At 47.3% G+C, this 21,042-nt stretch overlaps 3 protein-coding genes across 6 annotated transcripts; 1 reads left to right on the forward strand and 2 right to left on the reverse strand.

The window, feature by feature from the left end:
- The first annotated feature begins 290 nt into the window (after positions 1 to 290).
- Positions 291 to 3,187, forward strand: mrps18a (mitochondrial ribosomal protein S18A). Of its 2 annotated transcripts, XR_009930996.1 has the most exons (7): positions 291 to 503; positions 886 to 917; positions 1,183 to 1,287; positions 1,802 to 1,925; positions 2,129 to 2,201; positions 2,418 to 2,631; positions 2,800 to 3,187. XR_009930996.1 is itself a non-coding variant. In XM_062468189.1 (6 exons), the coding sequence occupies exons 1-6, from the start codon at positions 350 to 352 to the stop codon at positions 2,560 to 2,562; spliced, it is 633 nt and encodes a 210-aa protein (XP_062324173.1). In that variant the 5' UTR covers positions 292 to 349; the 3' UTR covers positions 2,563 to 2,704. The 2 variants fall into 2 exon arrangements, 1 of the variants encoding a protein (XP_062324173.1); XM_062468189.1 differs by lacking the exon at positions 2,800 to 3,187 and having other exon boundaries at positions 292 to 503; positions 2,418 to 2,704.
- Positions 3,188 to 3,276: 89 nt separating this feature from the next.
- Positions 3,277 to 6,916, reverse strand: rsph9 (radial spoke head component 9). 3 transcript variants are annotated; one of them, XR_009930995.1, is made up of 6 exons: positions 6,432 to 6,912; positions 6,052 to 6,220; positions 5,774 to 5,903; positions 5,375 to 5,521; positions 3,561 to 3,773; positions 3,277 to 3,490 (listed from the first exon to the last, which is right to left on the reverse strand). XR_009930995.1 is itself a non-coding variant. In XM_062468188.1 (6 exons), exons 1-5 carry the CDS (start codon positions 6,656 to 6,658, stop codon positions 3,613 to 3,615), a joined length of 840 nt encoding a protein of 279 aa, XP_062324172.1. In that variant the 5' UTR covers positions 6,659 to 6,916; the 3' UTR covers positions 3,277 to 3,490; positions 3,596 to 3,612. The 3 variants fall into 3 exon arrangements, 1 of the variants encoding a protein (XP_062324172.1); XR_009930994.1 differs by having other exon boundaries at positions 6,046 to 6,220; XM_062468188.1 differs by having other exon boundaries at positions 3,596 to 3,773; positions 6,046 to 6,220; positions 6,432 to 6,916.
- A 2,083-nt stretch (positions 6,917 to 8,999) lies between these two features.
- Positions 9,000 to 20,962, reverse strand: tmem63a (transmembrane protein 63A). Its single transcript, XM_062467762.1, has 24 exons — positions 20,840 to 20,962; positions 19,791 to 19,972; positions 19,108 to 19,187; positions 18,926 to 18,995; positions 18,787 to 18,824; positions 18,500 to 18,642; positions 18,003 to 18,054; positions 17,669 to 17,777; positions 17,468 to 17,538; positions 17,217 to 17,297; positions 16,815 to 16,938; positions 16,412 to 16,545; positions 13,752 to 13,863; positions 13,593 to 13,642; positions 13,215 to 13,368; positions 12,912 to 13,018; positions 12,746 to 12,832; positions 12,240 to 12,305; positions 11,541 to 11,703; positions 11,324 to 11,429; positions 10,944 to 11,111; positions 10,557 to 10,672; positions 10,416 to 10,460; positions 9,000 to 10,271 (listed from the first exon to the last, which is right to left on the reverse strand). The coding sequence occupies exons 2-24, from the start codon at positions 19,950 to 19,952 to the stop codon at positions 10,137 to 10,139; spliced, it is 2,373 nt and encodes a 790-aa protein (XP_062323746.1). The 5' UTR covers positions 19,953 to 19,972; positions 20,840 to 20,962; the 3' UTR covers positions 9,000 to 10,136.
- Positions 20,963 to 21,042: the final 80 nt, after the last annotated feature.

Here is a 21,042-nt window from a genome sequence, read left to right on the forward strand (position 1 = left end):
ACACTCCAACTTGAAGAAAATAATATTATTATGAAAGTGATCCTATCTGGTTAGCCTAGTAGCCTACACTTGCTTCTGCGGGATATGGGTGTAAGAGACTCCCAAACAATTTGTCCTGCACCACATCCCCTTTCAGAGACTGACGATATCCCTCCTTCCTTTAGTTTGTCTTACAGTTATTTATATTCGCATTTCGAATATTTATATTTATTTTGTCGATGTTCGTTCAATTCTTTCAACTCTGTCCGCCTGGAAGTCACTGGTCAGTTTGTGCAGAGACCGAGGGCGTCGCTGTTACACCGGAAATGCCCTAGAGCACCAGGAACTGACAGAAGGTCAAAATTCCAACATGGCGGCGCGCGGTGTGTTAGGGTCTATCTGGATTTCGTTATCTGGTGTTAAAGGTGTTGCGAGCAGAGGCAGTGTAAATGTTCTGAAGAGGATTAATATTTTTCCCCAACTTCCAGCTTTTGTAAATATTCAGACAAGAGGAATCCGGGAGGGTGAGTATCGCATCCTTTGCTTACCGCCGGCTAATGACGAGTAGCAATGCAGTATGCATTCACGATTGCTAGCTAGCTACCAGTTAACTAAGCCAAAGCTAGCCTTGATGTCATAAACATTAAATGAATGATTGTCATATGCCTGTTCGCGTTTGTTTTACGGTAATGAGCCCACAAGACACGCTTGATGCGTCTATCTATTAGGCTACATCGACAAATAAGCTGCTGTAGCTAGCTAGTAATGTAATGTTTGTTACGAGGCTAGTTAGCTACCTGGCTACCTGGGGTTCTGTGTGAGACAATTACTATTCCAACACTTGAACATAGTTATCTAATCCTCTAGTTTGAGACTTTAAGATTCAACTGTTTTGTGTGTCAACAGTGGTGGAAAAGCAAGACGGCAAAACGACGATCGTAAGTTCTTGAATTTGGTCGGTCATTTCATCTAGCATAATTTTATGGTTCAAGTTAGTTTTTCATCTGAACCGGCATACTTGTGAACACTTTTTGGTACACTTTTAATTATTTACCAGTATGCATACAATACTGCAAACATATACTTAAAATATGTTTGTTTATGCAAAATTCTTTGGCCTGCTAAATAATACATATTATTATTATTCTGTGTGGTTGTGGATGTGTGGTACCCTAACTCAAGCTTCTCCCTCTGCGAGCTCAGATTGAGGGGGTGATGGTGGAGTCGCCCGCAGGTCTGCAGCCCCCCAACTCCACAGCTAAGTGTCCCATGTACCGCTGGAACCTGCAGAACAAGTACAACTACACGGTAAGGCTGCACCACTGGCACAGCGACGGCACCCTCACTGGCACAGCGACGGCACCCTCACTGGCACAGCGACGGCACCCTCACTGGCACAGCGACGGCACCCTCACTGGCACAGCGACGGCACCCTCACTGGCACAGCGACGGCACCCTCACTGGCACAGCGACGGCACCCTCACTGGCACAGCGACGGCACCCTCACTGGCACAGCGACGGCACCCTCACTGGCACAGCGACGGCACACAGCCATTACATGGGCCAGTTTCAGTTATGAATCTGTTCATGACTTGTAATCTAAATGCTGATGGCTTACGCACATAACCAGAACCAGTTCAATCATAGCTAAGGGGACGTTTTGATATTTGGACCAGGGAAATATGGGGAAAAAATACATTCCATATATGAATATATATATACATACAGAGTCCAGAACCAGGGTTATTGTGTGTTAGTATTGAATCAGGCTCAGTAGGGTCAGTGGTACAGGGTTAGTGATATTCTGGTCTGGTTCCTCCAGGACGTTCTCCTGCTCAGTCAGTTCATCCGTTCGGACGGAGGAATGCTGCCTCGACGAATCACAGGCCTCTGTGCTGACGAGCACCGCAAGATCTCCGCCTGCGTCCAGATGGCCTTCAGAGCAGGTGTGTGTGTAGCAGGTTAGCCTGTGTGTGTGGCAGATCAGCCTGTGTGTGTGTAGCAGGTTAGCCTGTGTGTGTGTGGCAGATTAACCTGTGTTTGTGTGGGTGTGTGTGGGGCAAGTTAGCTTGTGCATGAGATGTTTTGTTAGACAGGAAGTGAGATGACCTCACTCCCACAGCGTTCTAAAGGCCCAGCTGTCTTCCAGGTCTCCTCCCTGACCACAAGCCCAAACTACCCGAGGGCCATGTTCCAAAGAGGCCCAAGCCCCAGCTCAACAGGTATGTGCACGTGTGTGTGCACGTGTACATGCGTGTGTGTGCACATCATTGAATTGAAAGAATTCTGATTTAGTACCTCCCTTCACATATGGCATGTTCATGCAGTTATACGGTCACCTGACGATGAGAGTATAACCCAGCTGTGGAGCTGGCCTGGGTGTTTTCAGAGCAGTGGTTCCCCCTCCTGACAGCCCACCCTGTGTTGTTGTTGTGCAGGTACCTGACGCGCTGGTCGGTGGACTCTGTGAAGCCCATCTACCGGTCTGGTCTGAAGTGGTGCAAGAAAAGAGTTTCTGTCGGCCATGTTGCTCTTTCTGACAACATACGCTACGGCAAGAAGCCCCTGTACCTCAAACACTGACCGCTGTACCTCAAACACTGACCCGAGCCCTGACCTCCAACCTTTACCCCTGACCTCCAACCTTGACCCCTGACACTGGCCCTGACCTCCAACCTTGACCCCTGACACTGGCACTGACCTCCAACCTGACACTGGCCCTGACCTCCAACCTTGACCCCTGACACTGGCACTGACCTCCAACCTGACACTGGCCCTGACCTCCAACCTTGACCCCTGACACTGGCACTGACCTCCAACCTGACACTGGCCCTGACCTCCAACCTTGACCCCTGACACTGGCCCTGACCCCTGTACCTCAAACACTGACCCCATGCCTGTCTTCAAGAATGGCCCTCTTGTTTTGGATTGGTCCGTTGAACTTTCAGGAGACTCCATTGGAGTGCAGCTGTTCTGGTATTGATATATTGTCGGGTCAAAGGTCATCTCCACACCCTCAAACAGCCAGACCAGTTACTGTTTCTGCTTCTATTTGAAGATGCCCAGAACATTAACTCTTAACTCTGCCACAGCCTTCTGGAAGCCAGTCCGTCTCACAGCTTCGATGTAGGTGGGATGTGTAGCGTGTATGAGCGTGTATACGTAACATCAACCCAGATGTGCAAATAAAACGTATCCGTTTACTCCATCTTCTCTGTTTACTGTGTGTGTGTGAGTGAGAGAACTTCCAACTTGGCATATGGAAGTAAGTCACAACAGCAACTATCCACTTTTTTTCATGTTTATTTTGTACTTCAACAACTGGGAAAACATATTTTGCATAAATACAACTAAAAGGTTTTTTTTGAGTGAGATGAGCTTGTGTAGAGTTGAGGGTAAGGTTAAGTCCTGTGTATGTGTGTAGAGAGTTAGAGTGAAGACAGGTCCATGTTCCCCTGGTCTACAGCATGAAGACAGGTCCATGTTCCCCTGGTCTACAGCATGAAGACAGGTCCATGTTCCCCTGGTCTACAGCATGAAGGGCAGGTCCATGTTCCCCTGGTCTACAGCATGAAGGGCAGGTCCATGTTCCCCTGGTCTACAGCATGAAGGGCAGGTCCATGTTCCCCTGGTCTACAGCATGAAGGGCAGGTCCATGTTCTTGAGTCCGTCGCCCATGTAGATGTAGCCATGCTGGGGCGTGTTGGGGACGTGGTAGCCGGTCAGGCCAAGCCACAGCAGGCTACGCACCACACACACACTGCTGCCCCGCTCAAACTGCAGGCTCCAGGACCCTACACACACACACACACACACAGTATTATACGTACACAGACCCTACACACACACAGTACAGTCACACACACAGCAGACATAAAGCACATCCATGTTTTAATGACTTGGCATCATCTCTCACACAAACAGTTCCATATTGTCTGTATATTTTATTGCTTCCAGACTCTTTGTCCACCACACCCGATCTCTCTGTGGAGCATGTAGCTGCACACAGCTGGTCCTGTACGAGGGTTAGGGTTAGAATGGAGCTGTCCTGTATTACCATGAGGGTTAGAATGGAGCTGTCCTGTATTACTGTGTATGTAACTTGTGTACTTGTCCTAATGTGAGTTGCAGATCAAGGTGGGCCACCCAGCCTGCAGCTGTTGTGTTGGCTGGCACCCAGGGCTGGAGAACACCGTGTTAATGCCGAGAGAGCAAGATCCAGAACCAAAACATTCAAGACACACTGAGCCTCACCACCTCTCTCTGGAAGTCATTTCTAAAAGTGTATCAGGGCGTCCGGCTAAATGAATTCGATGAATCTTCACCTCAGTGATCCAGATGGTCGTCTGTGAGCTTTGGCTATTTTCAATGAACTGCAGACTGTTTATTTTCTGAGGCTTGGTTCTTTCCCACCCTCAAACTATCAAACATGATTTGTGCCCGAGAAATGTTCTAGATAAACTGTCTGTGATGTGACCATCCTCCACATTCATGGAAGCACAGACTCAGTTTCTGCTTCTTTGTTGAGTTCATAGACGTAGTGAAGTTCTTAATGATTGTGACTTCTGCCCTGTCACACAAGGCTGTGTGTTGAATGGTCTGGCAAGGTTTCACAAATGGACTACATTAAGTAGTCTTTTGTTGACAACCACGAAGTGTTTTGGTCAGATGGTTATATACACATGCACGCGTATCGTTTGCTAGTGTGAATCCAGCTGAACAACCTCAAAACATTAGGACAGTGTTTCCCCTAGGTTTAAAATAAGTGTAAATAAGATAAATAACATAAGGCCATTTAGTTTGTTTAATAAAAGAGCAAGCTATAGACCTGTTTTATAGGAAAGGTAACCTTAAATGACTTATTTTGTGATCGGGCGCTATAGATAAAAAAATAAAATATTTGTATTAACTTGACCTTCCAGGGGGGTGGGGGGTGCCCCTAATATAATGGTAGGGGAAACACTGATTAGGAGGTTTCCTCAGGTTGGAATATCTTTCTCACCATCACACTAGGCCCGTGGTTTCCCTTTGTAGTAAACCATGACAGTAAAACTGTCATTTAGAAATGCAGGGACGAGATGTCAGTAGCCGGGCTATATCTCTTACCTCGACATTACATTTCCCCAAAAAATATTAATCACTGACGGACAGTTTAAACATGCGTAGCTTTCTCCATCATACTCTGGAATCTGTTCCATCTGGACTAGATCACTGTTCAGCCAAGCTCAGACACCAGCTATCGTGCTGACTGAACAGACTCAGTGAAACAGCATGTCTTCACTGTTCAGGTGTCAGTGGTCCGACCCCCTACTTTTACCAAAATGTAAAACATATGTTTTAGCATGGGGAGGTTTGGGTGGCGAGTCTGTCTGGGGTCCTCCAGTGGGGTGAGTACCTTTGGGGACATCGCTGCTCAGGGGGTCCAGGAAGTCGATGGAGGGGTCCTGCTCAGCAGTCTCCAGGATGGACTTCTGCTTCAGACTCCGGGGCTCCGTGAAGTGGAGGAAGTTTCTCAGCTTGTCCGCCTCAGAGAACGACAGACCTGTGACACACACACACACAGGCTACACACATCTACACGCACACACTCATCTACATACACAGTCTACACACAGTTACGATACACACACACACATCCACATGCTCATTTACACTGTCTATACACACATGTACATACACACATTTCACTGTCTACACACACACGTGTTGTCTGGTACATTTCCAAGCAGTAACATGCTGTTTCTTAACTCTCCAGGGACCACACACACAGAGTGGATGTGTCACGTAGGCGGACCTTCAAAGCTGCGGTTGGTCTGGACCAGGCCGTGGGGACTCCGGATAAAGGCTCCTCGTGGAACCACGGAAACTTCCGTATTGATGGTGTGGACCGTGGCTGCCAGCCTCACTTCCTCCTTCACCTTGATCTGCGCAACCACAAACAGCCTCCACTGAGTCACGACTAACACGCAACCGAGTCCATTACACGGCCGTTAATCACGACCGCTAAGTAAAACACCGTTGTATCAACATTTACGTGACCTTTCAACAACAGCTCATCACGCTCACCCGTACCGAGACTTCCTCCTCTACAGCCTCGTCACCCTCGCCCTGCCTGCGGGTCTCTGTGTGCTCATACTCATGGGACGGGTCGCCCACGAAACGGCCCTTCGCTGCCGCCGACACCTCCGCCAGCATATCCTCGGTGGTAGGTGGGAGCAGATGCCAGTCTACACAGTTAAAACTAGAGAGGAGGGAACACACTTTCACACAGGTGACCCAGAATTGAATTGAAATTCAATCATGATTGTAGGTGAATTAGATAGTGTGCAAGCTAGTTAGACTAGCTATATAGCTAGTACTGTAACGTTGTTAGCTTCTTTTGACACAGAACAATCAGTACTGTAGATGTCATATATATTAGATACTACTTTTGTTTTAGTAATACCGCTTACCTGTAGAGGGTATTTTTGTCACGCATTTCATCATCTTTAACTCCTTGTGCTATGAAATAGTCGCCCTTTATGCCCAAAATCTTGCCCCAAAGCAGGACACGGTTGAATTTGTAGTTTTTCTTCAGGATCACCAGGGAAGTATGCAGGGCCGCTCTTTGCTCACTGCTCAAAGTCAACCCAGTACCAGAAACGAGGTCCAATGAATAGTATAGCGTGTTGGAATCCATTTTACGAGTCAATACGTGACTTTAATTGGCAAAATATACGTAAAAATAGGAAATGTCAGAAGTCTAAACGGCAAAAATTGCTAGGTGTGAGATGAGCGGTAGTAAGCAGTCCGGTTGCTAGGGAAAACAAATATCCAAGTTACGCGTGTTGCCACAGCAACGCACAGCGCGCACTGATCTGGGAGTTTTTGTTGTTGAGCAAACCAAACTATTAGCTACAACATATTCAAATTACTTACAAAAAGTTACATGTTTAAGAAAATGCGTTGGATGTTTTTATAAACATATATCAAAAAAAATTAGATATAGTTTTTATTAAGAAATCTCATGAAATGGAACAAAGAGAGGATAAGATAAATGAGTCTGGGGAGGAGAGGAAGGTAGTGTTGAGAGAGAGAGCGGTAGAGAAAGATGGAAGGGGAGGGAGGGAGGGAGGGAAGGGGGGAGGGAAGCAGGGAGGGAAGGAGGGAAGGGAGAGAGAGAGAGAGAGAGGGAGGGCGGGAGGGAGGGAAGAAAGAAAGAGAGAGTGTGACAGAGACAGTAAGCCCTGTGCACAGCTGACAGGATGCTCTGATCCCTGAACTACAGCATGACACGAGATGGAACGGAAGAGAGGATGAACCTGGGGGAGGGGGGTGATGAGAGGGATAGAAGAATGACGGAGGAAGGGGGCGGGCAGGAAGTACAAAACATGGAAAAGAGATTATTGTAACTGTGTATGAAAAGGATGATCGTGGGTTTTGCATCAAAGACTGACCATGTTCTCACTCTCCGTTTCCCCTGAGAGCTGACTAGTACAGCACAGGAGGACACTGTCTGAAACCAGGACACAAGCTCTTACATTACCAGCACACTCAACCTTCAACCACTAAGCTACAGCATGTTTGTTTAGTAGCAACTAACTTCATCCATCCCCAATCCTAACCACCGATTTAAGCACAGCTCTGCCCACCCCCTCTCACCCCTGCTGCCTTTAGATGAGTCTCATAACTCTGGACTCTGGACCAGCAGGGAATGCCAACGGTACCTGACTGGACCAGTAGGGAAGGCCACCAGTACCTGCTCTGACTTCCCAAGCCTGCCTTCGGCTGGAAGCCACACGTTAACAACCTAATGCCTTGTGTGTGTGTGTGTGAGTGTGTGAGAAACAGTCTACCATCAGGGCCTCTGTGGGGAATCTCATGCTATTGATGCGGGGAGGAGACACACACACACACACACTGCTCTGGAACCAGATATACAGAGTGACCTCTGGGTCTTACCTCACACACACACTCCCTCACTCACACCTGTTTATGCCACCCTCATTAATCAACCTCACCATCTTGGCTCGGAATGTGGACGTTTTCACGTCCGAGGATGTGTGTGATCCCCAGATGACCGAGTGGGTAAATGTGTGTGTGTGTATGGTTACCCTCTCTGGGAAACTCACCTCCCCAGCGACCACCGTTGCCAAGGAACTAATCCGGAGGGACAAAAGGTGGGAACTCAGCGGAGTACGATCCCTGAGAGGCGTCCCATTGGCTGGCAGCGGCCCACGCGATGATGTGATTGGCTGCTACTGAGTTTGTATACAAATCTGCAGGGTCAGAGGTGTGCTCCATCGATCATGGTGGTGACATGGAGGAACAGTGACACCCAACGGAGTCTAGCAGAGTTTACCATCCGATACACACACATGCACTTACACACACACACCTAACTTGCGCGCTTACACACACATTTACACACACCTACACGTACACCTAACTCACACAGGCTCTTGTAAGTTCAGTGCTCATAAAAAGAAAGATTATAAAATTGTGTTGATGGTTTGATGAAGCACAAAATGACAAAATGGCAATAATGTGAGAGCCCCGGGTTCAATGGGTTCCTGACACACACACACACGCATACACACACACGCATACACACACATGCATACACACACTCACCCACATCTAGCAGAGGATAAATGCCTTAATGCAGTCTATGGATGGTAGCCCAGACAAGCGATCAGCCTTCATCCGGCACCTGATCTAACTCACCAGACATCGGCCGAGTCTAAATACTCTGAGCCAGTCTCATCTTCCTTTCTTTCCTCACACATAAACAGTAATCCCATCAGGAGGGAGGGGATGAGGGGTGAGGAGAGGTGAGGTGAGAAAGAGAGACAGTTATCTTATTTCATCAGCCTCTTCCCTCTCTCACCGTAAAGCCTCCCAGTTCAGGGTATATTTCAATTGTGGTGATGACAGCTGTTGTGGTGAAGATGATGGTTCTGTTGTGGTAAAGATGATGGTTTTGGTGCTGTGAAGTTTCAACTTCAAGGTAAAAGTAAAAAAAGGAATGAGGGGGCTGATGAGGCTTGTTGAGGACTAATTCCAAATCAATCTCAAATCTTTATTAGCAACATGAGAAGAGGACAACAGCACTACCAGTTCATCTGCAGGCCTGTCCACTGCCATGCTCTGTAAGCCTGAACAACTATTCCGGCAAATTTAAACTGATTTACAATTAGTTTAAAATTAAACTTCATAAAGGAAAAACATGAAAAGTATAAAAAGTATAGTTCCAGTTCCCATAGTTACATATATAAATATTCAACTTTGGACAGATTAATCAACATTTAAACAAACGTTGTAAAAAGAACTGTCCACACTAGAATTTTATTTAGCACAACCACTTTGGAAAGCACTTAAAAAAATGTTTTGACCCATCACTTATGAAAAACAGTTAAACGAATGTATCCTTACATTCACATGTAAATACATGAACTCGCCTTGCAATAGCCCTGACTCAAGACGTTTCAATACTTTTGGTGTTTTGCAAATATTACCTTTGAAAGTCTTGGTGGCATAGAGCAGCAGTTCTATAAAACATACAAACATCCATGGTACAATCCTGCCATCTGTTGGTAAGACATCTCCCTCTGAGCATGACTAGACTGTGTACAGTACAAACAGGAATGTGCAGTGTACTGTGTTGCAGTAACCATGACCACCAGTGCGTCCCAGTCTCTGGGTCTCCAGGGGTCAGAAGGTCGTCCAGGCTTGGACAGTTATCGCTGAAGGTCTTTGGGCATACCAGTAGTTTAAGAGGGCACTTGAGGCAAAGAAAGAGTCGGCAGTGAGACCCGGTAAAAGCATATGAGATAATAGATATGTCAATACTGCATGATTGATCTATGGCTAAGGCACCCAGATTTCTGTTCGCTTTATTCTGCTAAGGTTTCTGGAAGAGGGCTGGAGGGTGGGTAGCTAAGGTGAGGGGGATGAAGGGTGGGTAGTTAAGGTGAGGGGGGCTGGAGGGTGGCTAGCTAGGGTGAGGGGGGCTGGAGGGTGGCTAGCTAGGGTGAGGGGGGCTGGAGGGTGGCTAGCTAGGGTGAGGTGTGGAATGTGGCCTGCTGATTGGTTCCCAGTGTCTCCTACAGTTGGAGATGTTGGGGTGTGTTCCAGATTGGCTGCGTGGACCTGGCTGGTTCAGAAGAACCAATCCTCTATGACTCCAGGGGATTGTCGTCCAATGGGCTGGTGTGGGCGGGGCTTCCTTCGGTCGAGCCATACGATAGGTAGGATTTCCCCCCCTCTGGTGATGCGGCGGGCGTGTTGTAAAGGACTGTGGGAAGGTAGGGCTGCGGACAGGAGGACTGAAAAAGTGAGCGTGTGCAGGAACAAAGGCTGTTGTATATCTTGGTTACCACACACACACAAGTCCTCCCTCGCTCCCTCGCTCACTCTCACACACACAGGTCAAGGTGTGTGTGTTCAGTACTGACCGTGCTGTTCTCCTGCAGTCCTTCAGCATCCTCCTCCTCCTTTACCTGCACACACAGATACACACACACACACACAGGCAGAGGGGAGCATTAGGAAGGGTGTTGGGGAGGTAGAACACACACACAGACACACACACTCACCACGTAGTTGTGTGGGCTGAGGTATTTGAAGTGTCCAAAGCAGGTGTAGCTGATGCAGATGAAGATGGTGATGCACATGACCACCAGAGTGAAGAGAGAGGTGTCAGCCATGAAACCTGACACACACACACACAAAACTGTTTAACTAAATCTGCTTATGTACAGCTACATACATGTAAATTTAAATACATGCCATGTGTATGGATACAGTATCTGTACGAATGTGAACGTGTGTGTATGTCTATATACAGTACGTGTGTATATACAGTATGTGTGTGTATACGGACGTGTATCTGTGTGTGTATCTGTGTGTGTGTATCTGTGTGTGTGTATCTGTGTGTGTGTATCTGTGTGTGTGTATCTGTGTGTGTGTATCTGTGTGTGTACCTGTCCGGAGGACAGAGAAGAAGTACAGCCAGATGAGGCAAATGATGGGTGCGGCCAGAGCTTGATTGACAGCTCCCAGGTGCACCTGCCGATCCAGGCGAGCAGGTAGGAAGGCATAGTACAGGTTGTGTTTATCCACCAGGTGTCTCAGCAGCAGGTACAACAGACCTGGGGGGAGGGAGGGGGGGGGGATTGGATGAGTAGGAACCAAACAGCTGGAAGAAGAGTGGAAGACTGTGTGTGGTGTGTGTGTGTCTGGGTGAGTGTGTATATGTGTGTGTGTGAGGTGTGTTTGGATTTCTGTGGGAGTTGCAGTGTCTGAGTGAGTGTGTGTATGTGAGTTTGTGTATATGTGTCTGTGTGTGTGTGTGTGTACTCACCAAAGGGCACGATGACAGGGCAGATGATGCTGTAGGCCATGATGACGGTGAACACACACAGAGTCCAGCCATACATGGACCCGTACTCACACTCATACGCCTGGTTCTGCAGAGACCACACACACGGGGTCAAGGGTCACTTCTGCAGCCATGACACGCTGGGATGGATAACCATGGCAACATGGTGACGTGCGTAACCTTGGCAACCAGGACTCACCTGGGTGACGTACTTCCTCTCGGCGGCGGAGCGGGCCAACATCATGCGGATGGTGTACAGCAGTAACCCTGGCAACCGGAGAAGCTCCATGCCAGAGCCCACCAAGCCGGCTGCTATGACATAATTGACGAAGAACGCCCCCTGGTCAGGTAGGAACACACACCTGGGGGGAGAGAGAGAAGCGCTGAAGCTACAGCACAGTCAGTAATGCGTGTTTACAACAGGAAGACTGCAGGCGGAACAGTCAGAGAACAGGAAGACTGCAGGCGGAACAGTCAGAGAACAGGAAGACTGCAGGCGGAACAGTCAGAGAACAGGAAGACTGCAGGCGGAACAGTCAGAGAACAGGAAGACTGCAGGCGGAACAGTCAGAGAACAGGAAGACTGCAGGCGGAACAGTCAGAGAACAGGAAGACTGCAGGCGGAACAGTCAGAGAACAGGAAGACTGCAGGCGGAACAGTCAGAGAACAGGAAGACTGCAGGCGGAACAGTCAGAGAACAGGAAGACTGCAGGCGGAACAGTCAGAGAACAGGAAGACTGCAGGCGGAACAGTCAGAGAACAGGAAGACTGCAGGCGGAACAGTCAGAGAACAGGAAGACTGCAGGCGGAACAGTCAGAGAACAGGAAGACTGCAGGCGGAACAGTCAGAGAACAGGAAGACTGCAGGTGGAACAGTCAGAGAACAGGAATACTTACTCAAACCTCAGCTTGCCGTCTGACAGGAACTCCTTATCAAACAGCCAGCGGAAGAACACAGCCAGACTGTGCAGGGAGAGAAAACATCACATCACGTTACGTACCATAACCTTCCATGACACAACAACATACCATGTGTCATTTTCAGAGACACCTTCAGAGTTATGCTTATTAACGGTTATTTCCCCTGCTGAGGTCAACAAGAAGACCAGATCATTAACTAGAAATGTTTTGTTATTTAGTGATCTAACATTTAGAAGGGCCAGTTTCATCTGTGGGGTATTAACAGATAAAACAGGGGTAGATAAATCTGTTGGAAGAATATGGATAGTTCTGTGACTTCTAACACTAGTTTCAGGTTTGTAACCATGCATTTTACCATGCCATTTTCTGTTTGTGATGATGACCGGTATGTCTAATGAAATAGCATGGTGGTTGATACACAGACAAGCTGGTGATGGGTGCTGTTGTTATTGATGAGTGTTGTGGATGTTGTTGTTATTGACCTGGTGAGTCCGAGGGAAGGCAGGATCAGAACCATGAACAGTAGGAAGATGTACAGCTTGTGCATCATGCTCAACTGCTCACTGGACCTACACACACACACAGGACAGGAACTGTTAGGTGTGTGTGAGAAAGTGTGTGTGTGTGTGTATATGTGTGTGTGTGTACCTGCTCCAGTGAGCCTCTCCCAGGGTAGAGTAGTAGACGACAGTGGGCAGCAGAGAAGAAAAGGACCACAGCAGCAGAGTGGGGAAGAACTGACTGACCACAGCACTCTGCACACACACACATATATACACACATATATACACACACATATACACACACACAGGAGGCTCTTAAGGCTGTGTCCACTAGGCAGGTCAGTGACAAAACATCTACCTGACCGAACAATGAACAACATGGACACAAACATACCTAGTAGTGTGTGTGTGTGTGTGTGTGTGTGCGTGTATGTGCTCTCTTTCTCACGTTGAGGTAGTAGATGGGCTTGGTGACGTTGAACTTGTCCATGGTGCTGATGATGATGGAGGGGGTGGTGAGGAAGGTGAGGAGAACCAGCAGGAAGAGATTCAGCAGCAGCACTCGCAGCCACCAGCAGATCCCCTGGACAGACAAGTTCTCCCTGGAGGGGGAGGAGGGGGGGAGGAGGGGGGGAGGGGAAGAGGGGGTGGGGGGAGGGAAGGAAGAGAAGGAGAAGAACAGGAAGAAAGGAGGAGGACAAGAAGAATAGTTAAACGTGTCGTTCTCAGTTACACCTCAGTTATCCTTGTGCTCACCTTCCTCTAAACACATGACTGGTATGAGACGTAAGGAGACTGACTGTAGCGTCTGACAGGGTTCTCTCACCAGTAGACGTTCCTGGGGTTCGGGGCATACTGCACTCTCCACTGCTTCACCTGCACACACACACACGTTACTGAAACACTCTACTGGCATACACACACACATTTCTGTAGTACTTTACAGCATCTACCTACACACACACATACACACACACACACACACCTTCAGGGCCGGGCTGACAGACGAGGGCTGGGGCTCCCATCCACACACACACCTGACTGACCCGTCACTGGCCCCGCCCCCACAGGCCAGCGCGTTGAAGTCTCTCAGGATGCTGCAAGATGAGTGACAGCTGTCAATCACTGTGGGCCCCGCCCACTAGGCCTGGCAGCAACACTGAACCAGTCATCACTAAATCCCCTTTCAACAGAGGCAGGTCAGGTAAGCACACTATCTGGCAGATATGGATTGACCCCAAAAAAATTCTAACAAAAGGTTTCTCAGTGGTTTACAGTAGTATCAGATGTAAACATCCTAAAAGTTTACCAAAGTTTGACTACAAGAAAGGCCCCATTTTCAAAATGGCGTCCGTCAGGTCCTTAAAATGACCATTACTCATTTGTATTCCTCCTAGACCAGGAATACTGGTACCTGATACATGTTTTGGACATTTTCAATATTCTAATGATCATATTTGCATGATAGATAAGTGATTACAAGTACGATTATATATTAAAGCAATTGGTTACAAGCATATTTATGCGAAAGTAAGTACCATCCCCTCTCTTAAGTAATTGCATATTTCTCCTTTCTCATATCGTTTTGCCAAACGATATGAGACAATATTAGTCAAAACAGGGCTGCCACCTTTCCAATCCACACCATGATCTGGAAGTAAACTGTTTGGCAGTGGTATTTGGTTGAGGACTCAGTTGGAGGCAGATGTTCTGGGGTAACAAATTATTTGGCGGTAACGATTTTCTTGCTAAAAAGGTTGTAGCGCAAAGAGGCAAGTGAATCGGTACTCTTTCCACCAAACAACACTGCTGCCTTGGTCCCATGGTCCTCTATGACATTCCTTGCTTGGTGTGGGAGCAGAAACACATTTGCACTCACAGGACTGGATGGTTGATTCCTGTTTCACAAGTTTCTGGAATGCTGTCTGTTTGCCAACACAAAAATGCGTGAAGTTGTATCAGGCGTGAATAAACAGCAACTGGGAACACAAGTCACTACCCAGGACGTGTTTCATCTCACTGGGAACACAAGTCACTACCCAGGACGTGTTTCATCTCACTGGGAACACAAGTCACTACCCAGGACGTGTTTCATCTCACTGGGAACACAAGTCACTACCCAGGACGTGTTTCATCTCACTGATGTTGTACACTTTAGTAGCTTTGTAGAGGTAGTAGAGGAGAGGAGAAGAATAAGTCTGTATCCTCCCCTATCAAGGTTGTGGGCTGATGTTCTGAGGCCTTGACTGCAGCTTTGACAATGTCCACGTCAGCACCTGATGCATTCATAACAGTGCAGCCCTTCTTCTCCAGCTCCTCAGTCATAAGATTGAGAAGTCCTTGTTTGTTGCAAGATCTGGAAAGGAAATCGTCCTTTCTTCCCACAAACTCAGTCTCTGCATTGAAGTTAACGATGGGGTGTTTTCACTACGTCTCTGATGCGTATTGTCTTTGATGGAAGGACCTTCGATATAACTTCAAAAACAACTGTTGCTTTACCATAATGGCGTATGGTAAAGTCTGCATATGACGTAACTGTCACCCTTTTTCCATGCCAAGCGGTGAACCAAAAAGCCACCAGCAAGGACATAACGCTCAGTTGGTGGGATGGAATCCAGGACAGTTTTGTTAGATTTCTTGAGAACTCAGTGACTGCCTGCGCTAGTTGGGGCTTGTTGGCTATACGGAAGACTTCCTTTCCTTCAAACAGGGCTGCAGGAAATGAGCTCATAGCTCATTACATCTTCCAGTGAAAACTGTTCAGTTTTCGACATGATCAGGAACCGTTGGAACAGCAAAGCAGGTTCAATGATTCGGTCTTGGGCAACTTTGATGGTGGAGCCCCTCCTGATGCAAGACTGCGGGAAAATGACTGTTCCCAGGGAGGAGGGGTGGTGGTGGGGGTGGTTTACGTAGTCAAGGATTAATTTTGTTTGAGCAAAATGGTATACACTGTGCTGCCAACAACATTTCAATGAGGCACGGAGAAGCAATATCAAATATCAGTAGTGTCTTCCACCATCTTCTGAATTGCTGAAATTGTGAATTTAGTTTTGTTGGGTTTAGTATAATGTCACCTCTATACTCAAAAACATCTAGGATGCATGTATTACCTTATTCAAATTGAAATGAGTGACCATTTTAGAGGGTTCACACACAGGCCTCTGTTCGGGCTAATTCAGAGTTACCTTTTACATTGAATGTCAAGTCTATGTTTTAGCAAAAAAAAGGGTATGTGTCCAAAAACATGTACTGAGTAGGAGTTACATGACGTATGCTAAATCGTTTACACCTCTGGTTCACCCCAAACTAAGATAAAACCTTACAGTAATCTCACAAAATCCTGTATTCCATAAGTATGTAATCATGTCAGTGCAATTTAGACAAGTCCAATGGATTCATAGACCCAGAAAACACCAAGATTACTTGGCTAGGTCAAATAATGAAGGAGTTAGGATATTTTAAGGGCTTCCAGCCCATCTTGGACGCCATCTTGAAAATTACACCTTTCTATTGATCCATCTACAAAAGAAACCCTTTTGTTAGAATTTTTTTAGGGTTAGGTGTTTGTGTTTTCATATATGCAGCTGCCTATAAGGTTACATTAACTACCAGGTGTGTAATGCAGGGTTAGAGCAGACTCACTATGTGGCCATGGCCTCAGACTGCAGGGTGACGAAGGCCATCCCTAGGGGGCGCTGTGGGACCAGCTCTCTCTGGGTATGCACCTGCTCCTGCAGGCTGGCCTGCTGCTGGCTGTAGAAGTCTATAGCATCCACCTGCTCCCTCACACACACACACACACACACACACACACACACACACACACACACACACACACACATGCAAGCACACACATGTCAAAACTTTACAAAAACACACAAATCAAAACCAGAGAGCAGAATGTTTCCCACATCTACACGACATCTACATTTCTCAGTCAACAGCATCTATTAGGGACTGTCCAGGTCAGTCTCACAGTCATCCCTGCTCAGTCCTGAGGTCCAGCCCCCCCGTGTCCCGTCTCCAGTGGTTCAGTCCGCCTCACCTCCTCACAGTGGCGGGTGGTGCAGCAGCAGAGCAGACCACACAGACGGGGGTTGATCCCCTCCCTCCTCCCCCGGCGCTCCAGCTCACGCTCGTAGTAACGCAGGTTCTTCTCTGCTCGTTTCCTAGGAGATGAAACATCATAACAGCCCACATGCTTCATTGTAGGTCTCGTTCAGAACAGATTTCTTTGTGAATCATAAGTCTGGTTAAAAGCAGTCCTCTCCTGGTCCTGTATAAACACCACCAGCCCCACCTCTCCTGGTCCTGTGTAAACACCACCAGCCCCACACCACCAACCCCACCTCTCCTGGTCCTGTGTAAACACCACCAGCCCCACACCACCAACCCCACCTCTCCTGGTCCTGTGTAAACACCACCAGCCCCACACCACCAGCCCCACCTCTCCTTGTCGAGGTGCATGAGTTTGGCCACGTCGTAGCTCAGATGTACATCAGCCACTCGGCATGTGGGGTAGGCCTCACTGGAGAGAAAGGGAGGAGAGATCAGGATAGGGCTGGTTACATAGCACTCAGGTAACACGTCCTAACCAGACCGAGACATGATCAAGGTCTGATCACACAGAGTTGTGAGATAGTAGTCGTCTGTGTCTGGTCCCTGAGAAGCAGGGTGAGGTGGGTCAGGTCGGCTCACCTGAAGTGGGTCTGGATGTCCTGGTCGCTGGCTTCTTTAGGGATGGGACGCACAAACAGAGTGGTTCTGGCCTAGTGGGGAGGGAGCAAGGTCAAACTCAACTGTAGTGTGTGTGTGTGTGAGTGTGCTTGTGAGAGTGCGTGCGTGTAAACAGAGGAGGAGGATGTAGATAAACAGGAAACAGGAAGCAGGTGAAGGCACCGTCTCTCTGCGCATGCCCTTTATCTGGGAGGTGTGTCTCCTGAGCAGCGCCACCGTCAGGATGAGGTAGAGCACTGCGAACACGGTGTGCAGCCACAACAGGTTGTTCCTTACACAGGGGCCAAAACACCACACACTAAATAACTATATCAACATCATTGTTATCATGTTATTAACTTAATATTTTTTTCATCGTAGAAGTAGAAAAACATCAATTACATCTCTAGATCAGTGAAAAGGTTTGTAAAATGTAGAAAAATAAATCTCCACAACATTGATATCAAAACTAATTCTTTGTCCAAAGTTCCTGTTTGCACAAGGCTCGTGTTCTTACCCTTTCTGGAGATTACCAACTGTTGTCCTCCCAAAACTGTAGGGGTCATTTCCTGAAACGAGACAAATCACAAGTTCCAGAGTGTTGCAACAGCATGATCAAACACTGTTTCTGTACTTGGGGATGCTGTGCCTTTCACATCTCTGTTGCAACTCTGAAGTCTGGAGGTTGATAGTGATGAGTCTGCCAGGTGCTCCAGGGGGTGAGCTTGAGTTTATGTTTGCTCTGTATTTAAGTTGTGTTTGTGAGGAACATACATCCTGTGTGTCTTGTGTGTTTGTATTTTTGGTGTGTTTGCTTGCAGGGTGTATAATTATGTGTATGTGTGAGTGAGTGTGTGTGTGAATGTGTGGTGTATGTAAGTGTATGCATGTGCGTGCATGTGCGTGTATGTGTGTGTAGGTGTATATCTGTGTGTATCTGTGTGTGTGTGTGCCCACCCAGCAGGTCTCCAGGTGTGTGTGTGTGTGTGTGTGTGTGTGTGTGTGTGTGCCCACCCAGAAGGTCTCCAGACATGTTGACAGGCAGGATGACAGACACGGAGGTGATGGTGATGAGCACCATCAGGATGATCAGGTGACGCTGGAAGGACAGGTAGTGAACGGCATCTATACCACACCTGGCCTTCACCTTGTCCTCGCTGCGCACACACACACACACACACACACACACACAGAATAAAGGTGTAAAACACACACAACAGTTAAATAAACAAACACATACTGTCTAACACACATTATTACCATATCATCATAACAGCAGACAGTAAAGAAGACACACTCACTCCATCCTGATGATGAACGGCAACCAGGAGCAGAACCCCTAAGAACAGAGACAGGAATATTGTTATTACAGTCATGAGATGGTTATACAGCACTGCTGTTGCAGCGATGATGATGATGATGACATCACCCCTCCCTCACCATTTCATGCTCAGGCTCCTCCCCACTAGACAGCGTGCGTCCGTAGCGACGGTGGGACGTTTCATTGAACCTGCATCACACAGGGCAGGGTCAGGGGTCAACGTTCACAAAGCGAGGAGGCAAGGGTCAGAGTTCATATAGGGCAGGGGTCAGGGGTCAAACAGAAGCAGCAGGTGACTGACCCTTCGCTGTCGGAGACGAGCGCCAGCCGGCCGTAGTCCCACAGCTTCCCCCTGATGGCGGAGAACAGGAGGAGCAGCACCTGCAGCGTGTTATTACTGTGTTATTACTGTTATATTACTGTGTTATTACTGTTAGTACAGTGTTATTACTGTTATTACTGTGTTATTACTGTTATTACTGTGTTTCTACTGTTATTACTGTGTTATTACTGTGTTATTACTGTGTTTCTACTGTTATTACTGTGTTATTACTGTGTTATTACTGTTATTACTGTGTTATTAGTGTTATTACTGTGTTATTACTGCGTTATAACTGTTATTACAGTGTCATTACTGTGTTATTACTGTGTCATTACTGGTGTCATTACTGGTGTCATTACTGGTGTCATTACTGGTGTCATTACTCTTACATTTGTTATTACTCAATGACTTGTTCAATGGGTATGTTCAAGGAATGGCCAATGTTTAATTACCAACATATACTGTATCCCAAAGCATGCATTTACATGTGTAGTCTTGAGGATGTGAAAGAGTGTGTGTCTATGTGTGCAGTTTGAAATGTGTAAAAACAAGTGTTTCATTTTGACTGTCACTTGACACAACCAAAGGCTAGCCCCTGGGCACACGTGCGCTACGGACGGGCAGGCACACACACATGCAGACACACACACACACACACACACCAGAAAGACAGTGAAGTCGATGAGCAGCACCACAGGCACGCCCCCGAAGCTGACCCCCTTAAGAACAGTGCTCTGAGTGCTGCTAAAGCAGCTGCTGTTGTCCACGTGCGCTACACTACCGTTCCCGGCAAGCAGGGGGCGCTCCTGCCACGGGAACTCCATCCGGACCTGCAGGAAGGAGGCTGCGAAAAAAACACGAATCAGATTAAGGAACTGACATAATGAAGGTTTTTTTTTGGGGGGGGGGGGTGGACTTTAGTTTTATAATGTTCAGGTATCCACAATGAAATGTTGTATAAGGAAATGTGAAGATCGTGTACAGCCTAAATCAAAAGAGGCATTAAGAGTAGCACCCCATAGATGATCGTTTTAATAGCATGACGGTGAAGTCACAAGCTTCAGACTTAACCAGTCACGGGTCACGGGTGGCCAGCCTCCCGCTTGTCCATCACTGTCAGAAGTCTTTTGATTTACATCCAGCAAGCTACACTATAAACAACACGATTTCTCTAAATGATAAACAATGACGTGCTGTTGTTAACTATAGCCTACTGAGACTAGGCTGTAGTCTTCTATAAGACCCGACTGCGATAGGTACTATCATTCCACCCAAACTCAGTAAACTGAGTGAACTACTGGTTCAACTTGAACTTCAAGGTTTAAGATGAACTCTATTATCCTATGATCTGTAGCGACACAAGCTCTAAATGGTCTGTGGCAACACACTAGCTCTATCTAGTATGTGGTCCATCATCTGTTCACACCAGGCTTCCCGTCTAAACAGCTGTTCACACGGTCAGCAGATATCTACTCCACTGTTGATGTTGTTGTATACGGCTAGCTGGATAGCGACAGACAGGATAGCTGGCTGGTTACGGTAGCAGTATGTCTGACTAACAGTAGTTGTTAGCGGTTGCACTCGGTCACATTGGCTTGCTAGCTAGCTTCTGCAACAAGCTGTTTTACTGTCTTTGTCAGAACATATCAAACGTTTAGTTAGTTAGCTAGCTAGTCAACTAGATACGTTGTTGTAGGCTGTGCCAACATACCCCAGGAGTGTCTTCAATTACAAAGCTTGTAAAATCAAAAATTTTGAAGAGCAGATCCGTTTGGTGTTCAGACACAACCGGACAAGCTGGCTATGATACATCCGTATGCGCAACTGCGAGTTGTGCTCTCTCTGTCTCTCTCTCTGTATGTCTCTCTCTCTGTATGTCTCTCTCTCTGTATGTCTCTCTCTCTGTATGTCTCT

Source organism: Osmerus eperlanus, chromosome 8, assembly GCF_963692335.1.
Source record: "Osmerus eperlanus chromosome 8, fOsmEpe2.1, whole genome shotgun sequence".
Classification (NCBI taxonomy): domain Eukaryota; kingdom Metazoa; phylum Chordata; class Actinopteri; order Osmeriformes; family Osmeridae; genus Osmerus; species Osmerus eperlanus.